The sequence below is a fragment of the Diuraphis noxia genome, unplaced genomic scaffold (genome assembly GCF_037042655.1).
Source record: "Diuraphis noxia isolate RWA-SAM2 unplaced genomic scaffold, SU_Dnox_SAM2 contig0001, whole genome shotgun sequence".
Classification (NCBI taxonomy): domain Eukaryota; kingdom Metazoa; phylum Arthropoda; class Insecta; order Hemiptera; family Aphididae; genus Diuraphis; species Diuraphis noxia.
Genome location: NW_028301711.1, coordinates 67,249,442 through 67,257,461, shown reverse-complemented (window position 1 = coordinate 67,257,461; position 8,020 = coordinate 67,249,442). Strand labels below are relative to the sequence as shown.

Genomic DNA, 8,020 nt, shown 5'->3' with positions numbered 1-8,020 from the left:
ATTTATTTAATGAATCGCTATATATTTTTATTGATCGGTGTATTATAAAAAGTTAAAACTTTTATCAACTGAAAATGTACCAAGGATGAGAATAGTAGTTTTGATTAAATGTACATTACTTTAAGGCGTTTTCACTTAAGTTATTTATATACATATTTTTACTCTAAAATATAACTAATAGGTTTTTTTTAGCAATTTATTATTGTTTTCCTGTGTTATAACAGACAAAAAGAAAAAAAAAACAGAGACGATGAAAAATTAATTAAGCCACACTGTATAGCGGAATAATAACACAGGTGATCACTTCTAGTGCTAGCCTCCACTCAAGAATTAAGAAGGTTAAAATAAATTTCAAAAAATAATTATTGTACGATTTAATAGAATAATAAAATTTGATTGTCTTCGAAAAAAATTTATATAGCTAGATAGATGTGTCAACACACCCACATACATTCATTTGAATAATAGCTAGAAATAAGGTGTTAGCGAGGTGTGTTACTATAATTGGATTTATGTACAGTAGATTCTTTTAATGAAAAATATCAAAATTTCTAGTTTAAAGCACGGACATCATATAAAATATAAGTTGTTATAACTGTATTATTTTTAGAAAAATTTACAATCTGTATATATTTGACCTAATGAGTAAATAAGATAGTATTATAATAAATGTTATATAACTGGGCAGGATTTATATGCAAATGAATATTTATCTACAATTCATCTAGAATAATTTTGACTATAAATTTCAAAGTTTCAAATAAAAATAATTATTGTATGATTTAATATCAATAGGTATATTAACTACTTAACACAATAATTTTTAATTGAATTGTAATTGGCGTAAGCAGAACTTAAACAAAATTATAAACTGGGTATTTTTTATATAATATGTACAAATAACAAAAATTAATAAAATAACAAAATAAAAATGAATTGTATCAGTTTAGTTTTTTATCCTGCATCTTAGATCTTATACCCAATTATGCAACTCTTGCATGTTAATATATGTGGTGAAATGTTTTGTTTTAACTTTCTGAAATACTTGTAAGTATTAAAATACATGTATTGTTAAAGTTTAAAATAGATTTAGTACAACCATATTAAATTTTCAATTTTAACAGAAATTTTACCAATGAAACAGTGTAAAAACTCAAAATACATATTCATTTAAATTGTCAGTGTATTCGTCTAATTTACTAACTTTTCACCTTATGTTTTATAATATACTTTTATACTTGTACAACTTAACAAACATAGTTGTTTAAAGCCCTATTAAAAAGTGTGAAGTTAGGGAACTTTAAAGAACTTCTGTTATTTACTTTATAACTTAATTACAATTTTCAGATGTTGAAACATAAGACATAAATTATGTGCTAACAAATAAAAAAAATAATGAAAATTCAACAATTTTAAAACTTAATTATTTTATTTTTTTCCCTTAATCACAGATTTTATAGTATAAAGTTTATTAGAATAATGAAAAATATTAATAGAAACTTAAATAAGTACATGTCAAAAAGAACAAATAAGGAGATAGTTTAACATGATAAAAATGTATGTTTTTTTCTTCTGACAATCATTGACCTATGTACACAGCAATTATCCGTTTGAAATTAATATAATATTATTTTTCAGTACATTCCAACTATTCTTTTGTAACCATTTGTGGACAATGCTTCCCGTGTTCTGTCATTTAACCTACAACCATTTTCAAGAGCATATATTATACAATCTGTGTGTTTTCCTATTCCTGCATAAAAGATAGTATCTTCATGCCATGGACAATCGTTTTCATGTGCATACATCATACAGCTTAATTGTCCTCTTATTGCAGCTAAGCAGGTTACTAGATTGTTCCATGGACATCCATGTTCGTGGGAGTATATCAAGCATTCAAGATGACCTTTCAATGCAGCACAATAGCTCACGAGTTCATTCCATGGACAACCATTCTCATGGAGGTATCTTAAACAGTCAATATGACCATTTTCTGCAGCATATGAACAAGTAAATACGTCCCATGTCACCTCCTTGGAATGTAAGTATTTTAAACAATCTAAATAACCATTTTTTGCAGAACAGTTCATTGTGGTTCTGCTAACGGGACATCCATTTTCAACCGCATATTTTAAGCAATGCAGTTGGCCATTACATGCAGCACCTGCACATGTTTCTTCATTCCAAGGACATCCATTTTCTCTCAAGTATTTCAAACAATCGAGTTTTCCGTTGCGTGCAGCTGATGCACATGTTTTTTCATTCCATAAATATCCTATACGACGAGCAAATGATAAGCAATCATAATGGCCATTGAACGCTGCATTCGTACACAATTCTGTATTTAACAGGCTTATACGAATTCCCATCATGGTATTCTTTAGTTCAATACAACAATTTTGCACATCAACTCTAACAATATTTCTAGGGACAGTGTGATACCATTTTTTTGCATCGTCGTTACAAGCCATAAAGGCCAGCTTGATTAGATCAAACATTCTAATAAGCAAAGCTAGTTTTCCTCTTCTCAAAATACTATTACGTTCCTGAGTTTACCTAAAATTAAAGTAATCAATAAATATCAACAAATTTGTATAAGTTATGAGCTAAGTATGATTAAAGTATACCTCAATCTCGGGGATACAATCTTCTTTATGAAATCAATGATTCGCAATAAATATATAATCTGTAAACAAATTCAAAATACATATTAATAAAAACACAATGATAATAAACACTTAAGACAAATATGAGATAATACGAAAAAAAATTCAATCACAATGATATATAACATGACATATGAACTCATTGGTAAGAAACAAATATTATTAATCTTGAAAACATACTTGATTTATTATTTATATTTAAATGTGATCTGACTATTAAAAACTGTATTCATTATGGTATTTACTTAATGGGTAATATAAGAAAATTATACATCATATGTTGCCTGAACTATATGGAATTGCTCATTTTTATTATTTGAGTTTATTAGAAAACCAATAATACATTTAATTAATTTTTAATTTAGCACATATTTATTTTAGATTTTAACACAGAAAATAAAGCTATTATTATTCATAGCACTAATAATTATTGCCATAAACATATTTATTAAAAAATTATGAATTAAACTTAGACTGTGCATTAGTAGAAAAATGTATTATTTTAATATTTCAATAACATCAATCAAAACTTTGTATACACAACTTGTGAATTATTTTTGATAGTTAATATATTTAATAATTAATACCAACTTCTACGCGTACAAAAACATAATCAAATAAAAAATATCTCAGTTATTAGAAATTTAATATTTCTATATTTAATAAAATACCGCAACAAGATTTATTTGAAAGTAAAAAGTGAAAATTGAGTTGGACCCTTCATACTTTAAACTAGTTAAACTATAAAATCAAAAATTTATCTGAAAATAATTTCTTGGATCTAATAATGAAATTTGCTTAACTCAATCTTTTTAAGTTTTTTTAAGATTAACTTCTAAATATTTGTGTTTTGTTTTAAATTTTTATTTTATTTTATACTATGGCACATTTAATTTAAAGGGTCAGGACTACAAATTAACAGATAAGACCTAAGAATTTTTTTTTATTTTTTTTTTTTTACTATCACAATGTTTTCATCAAACAAAACTTTACAATTTGTTAATTATTTTTTTAAACTGTTTACTTCAAGAATATATTATAAATCAATTTTAACCTATGGATTTTTATGTTCAGGAATACAATAGTTTACGTCTTAACTCTGATGTTATGATTCCTAGTGTTATTAATGAATAATTAAACTAAATTATTTGTGTTTAAATATTTTTAAATAGTTATACTTGACTAAACTTGGCATTTGCATATTATGTACTTTGTACGGTTTAAAAGTATTTTGTTCTTAAATTTTGATTGATTTTTAAGTACATTGACAATTCTGTTTACAAATATTTATATTAAAACCATTAAAAATATTTTAAATGATTTATATGTACTGGAACTCAAATTTAATATTGATATAACAGTGACTTACAAAATGAGGTACCTACACTTGAAACCTCCTTTACTGCAGAAACATTTTTTAGCATTAAAACTGCGTCATTAGCATTATATTTAATATTTAATATTATCAATTATTGTATTTATGAATTTCAGTAATATATGTTTTGTAATTACCAATCTTCTTCCGAATTCCAATTCTAGTTGCTTGTGCAGAATACAGATGTAGTCCAGACAGCCTGACTAATTAGTTTAAAAATATTCAGAGTGTAGAATGTAGACTGGAGACAATGGACCTATAAACAGTATAAACTGAATTACTTAACCTAACTTAGGTCTTAAACACAATATTATTTTAAAGATGGCCTCTCTGAGCGTTCCTGGATGATAAGGTATGGGGTAATATAATTTATATTCCATGAATAAGTAATTTTTTCTTCTATTTTTTTTTTATTTGTGATTAAAAGTAAAATAATTATTGTACAGTATTTTATAATTGGTAACAAATAAAAAATTGTCGATATCATGGAATAACATAAAATTTAAGAAAATATAATTTAGTACAATTATTACTTCTGTACTTTTCTTCAAATTTCGAAATTCAAACAACTAACAGCAAATGATTAACTGTTTGACGTTGTTACATGTTATTAATATGATTACTATTAGTGCGTAGTGATAACTCAAAAATGGTTACCTATTGGTTACTACTGGTAACATTGGTGCTAACCTAACGCGATGGGTGAGAAGTTATGATTATTTTAGTTTATAATTCCTAATTTATTTCAATTATTTTCTTAATTTTTTATTAAACTGAATGAATTAATAATTAGTCCAAATTACCTTTTGTATTAACAAGGTTATATATATACCTATAATACCGACGCTTCAGTTCAAAACTATGATAACTGAAAAAAATTCAAAAGAGTTATCTATGTGATATTATTTGCAAATTATAATGATTTCGATTTTATAATGCAATCATTTTTAAACAATATTTATCAATACTACATATTTACATGGATTATGTTATGTGCAAGAATGGGTAAATAAAATAGTGCCATAACGAGAAAACTAAAGTTTAAATTATCATAATATAAAGAAAACATTTTTTTATTATTATTTAATTTTTAGGTAATTCATTTGATGAAAACTATACTATGTTGACGAGGAAAAAGACAAGAATTATGAACCTCCTTTAGTCAAAAGAACTGAATTTGTTGAATTTAACAAGGAACTTACAATAAATCAGCTTTATCGAATGAAAATAATCAAGAAAAACAAAAGACCTTGAGCAGAAAAGGAAACAGAAATTAAGGTAAATGAAAAAAAAAAACTAAGAAATGAAGGAACAGCATATGTATCAAGTTCAAGTTTGAATGTAGTCGCTGCCAGAAAATTAGGAGTACCTTGCAATGAAAAACGTAGATTGAAATGTATTAATAATATAACTATTGATGAGCATACAGTAATAAATAAAAAGTATTGGGAAATAGGTGATTTATAATGAGGTATATCTTTTCAATAAATCCAAAGTATCGGGTCCGCCTAGATAGTATGATATCCTTAAACTATGGTTATAATCTAGAAATTAATAATGTTACTATTAGAGTTTGTAATGTAAAACAATGTTTATGGCAACATTGGGTATTTCAAGTAGTCTTTTTTTACTACCATAAAGAAAATTAATGATTGTATAATTGATGTTGATAAACGTGATAAATATGGTAATATTGGACAAAAAGTTAATGAAGCAACAAAAGATACAATGAGAACTCATATTAAATCATTTCCCACAGTGCCGTCCCATTATTGTAGGGCAAATAATTCCAAACAGTTTATTGAGAGAAGTTTAAATATTTCAATGACTTACTGGTTATACCAAGAAATATGTAAATAACAAAATATTGAATATGCCAAAAAAAACTAAAAATAAGTATCATAATATTTTTAACAGTGAATTTAATATTTCATTCCTTAAGCCAAAAAAGAATTTATGGATGTGTTGTGAAGCATTAAACTAACTAATATATCTTTTTCCACAGATCTTTACGAACTTATTTACTTATCTTAACATGTATTTATTTTCACCCATATTCTGACATTACCGGCTCTAACTTTAAGCAGTCCACCGAGATTTTCTCGGTAGCTGGCCTAACCTAAAATAACCTGATCATGTCTGTATCAGTTTATAAAAAAACAAGAAAATAAAGGAAAAAAAAATTGTGTTTTACTGTGATAATTGTGGAGGACAGCACAAAAATAAATGTAGTGTCAATATTAATGTACTGTGTAATGACTCTAAACATTCCATCAATTGCTTTAAAGTTTTTTACTGTAGGTCATACAAAAAATGAAGAGGTACAACGAATGTATGAATAGAAAGCGAGGCTTAAAGAATACTAAAGGGGAAGGGTCCAATTTATGAACCGTTATCAATGGGTGAGCATAATTAAATGTGAAAAAAAATGGGAAAGCTTACATAGTGAATGAAGTGCAACAAGATGAATTAAATTATTTGAAAAAGTATCAAAATTCCTAGATAATAATTATAATATCAAAATAGGCACAAATAGTGTTTGAAATTTGGGGGGGGGGGCTGGAGCTGTAGCTCAGTTCAGGATACTGAATACTCTTATGACGCTTTTAAATTAAATAATGTGTATATGTAGCAAAATCATTTATTTTTGGGGGGCTATAGCAATTCTTAGGGGGTCTAAGCCCCCCTCTATTTGTGTCTATGAATATCAATGAAGATGGTGATAAAGCGCTGTGGAATTCAATCAAGGTTTTTGAAATAGAAAACAGACATTGTCTTAAATAATAGCATGGCAGGAAATAATCAAATAATATATTTTGTACTTTTGTATAAATAATAATTTATCATAGTTTTTCTATGTGATTTTAATTTATTGTTAAATTTTATCTCTTTTCGTATCATTATATCATATTTTATATAATCATGGTAATACGATAAGGTAATGACTAATTATTAATTCATTAAATTAGTTAAAGAATTAATAAAATAATTGAAATAAATTAGGAATTATGCATAAAAATAGTCCATCATAATGTAAAAATGAAGTGTTTTGCCTTTCGGTGGTGGGGGTATCGTCAAACGCAATGGATTGTTTTTACGGCCAAGTCCGTGCTCCAGTATATATATATTATCTATCTCAGTGGATAGAGATGTCACATCCATGTAATATGTATATAATATTGTCTGAGGTCACTAGAGAGCAGTTGCCATCCACCCCAACTTTTTTTTAGCAATTATTTTTGTATAAACATATGTAAAACTTAGTTCTTAAGTTATAGCTTTTTAAGTCTGAGATCTAACCAAGGCAAATTTACATAATAATTTGAAGTATATTTTAGATTTTAATGTTCTAACAAGCGTAACGAGCAAATTCAGATACTAGAAAACAAGCCTAGTTTTCAAATTTTGACTTCACCACCATTTTCAGCGTACTTAACTACATATGTAAAAAAAAAGGAATGTCCTTTAAAACAAAAAGTTCTACTTCAGCTTATAGATTTAATTACAATCAACTTCAATTTCCAGTACACATAGAATTCTACACTCATAAAACTACTTGGCTATCTTCTTGTATGCACTTTACCTCAGATTGCGGTCTACCTGCGGTTATTGGACGATAGTTATAATATGCGCTCTAATATACAATTTATATCTTTATTATTGTGACTTAATGGTAATAAAGATTAGAACTCTCTTTTCCTATATCATATCGTTTTTTTTGATCATATAATTAGTCGTTGGGTGACAATATTTGAGTTCACATTTCAGACACGGTTTTATATTACCACGTCACGTTCAAAATGTTTGTAAAAGAATTTTACAAAATTATACAAAACGAAGAATCAGTTAGTAATTATTTAAGCGCAAAAAATCTATTAGTAAATGTAGAAAATATAGTGAGCAATAAATGTGATAGTGAAATGAAATATTACATAAAAAAAGAGCGGGGCAAAGAAAGAAAATTGTTGGGGTGTAAATA

The 8,020-nt window shown here is 26.4% G+C and overlaps 1 protein-coding gene across 2 annotated transcripts in view; it reads right to left on the bottom strand.

The window, feature by feature from the left end:
• Positions 1–1,410: 1,410 nt before the first annotated feature.
• The window catches only part of LOC149061406 (uncharacterized), a 7,884-nt gene continuing 1,274 nt past the window's right edge, over positions 1,411–8,020 (bottom strand). The window contains exons 2-4 of one of the 2 annotated variants that reach the window (XM_089217618.1): positions 4,179–4,297; positions 2,628–2,686; positions 1,411–2,556 (exon numbers count right to left, since the gene is read on the bottom strand). In XM_089217618.1, the coding sequence (XP_089073744.1) occupies positions 1,635–2,498 (864 nt within the window). In that variant the 5' untranslated portion in view covers positions 2,499–2,556; positions 2,628–2,686; positions 4,179–4,297 and the 3' untranslated portion in view covers positions 1,411–1,634. The remainder of the gene's footprint in view (positions 2,557–2,627; positions 2,687–4,178; positions 4,298–8,020) is intronic. The other variant, XM_089217619.1, reaches the window with a different exon arrangement.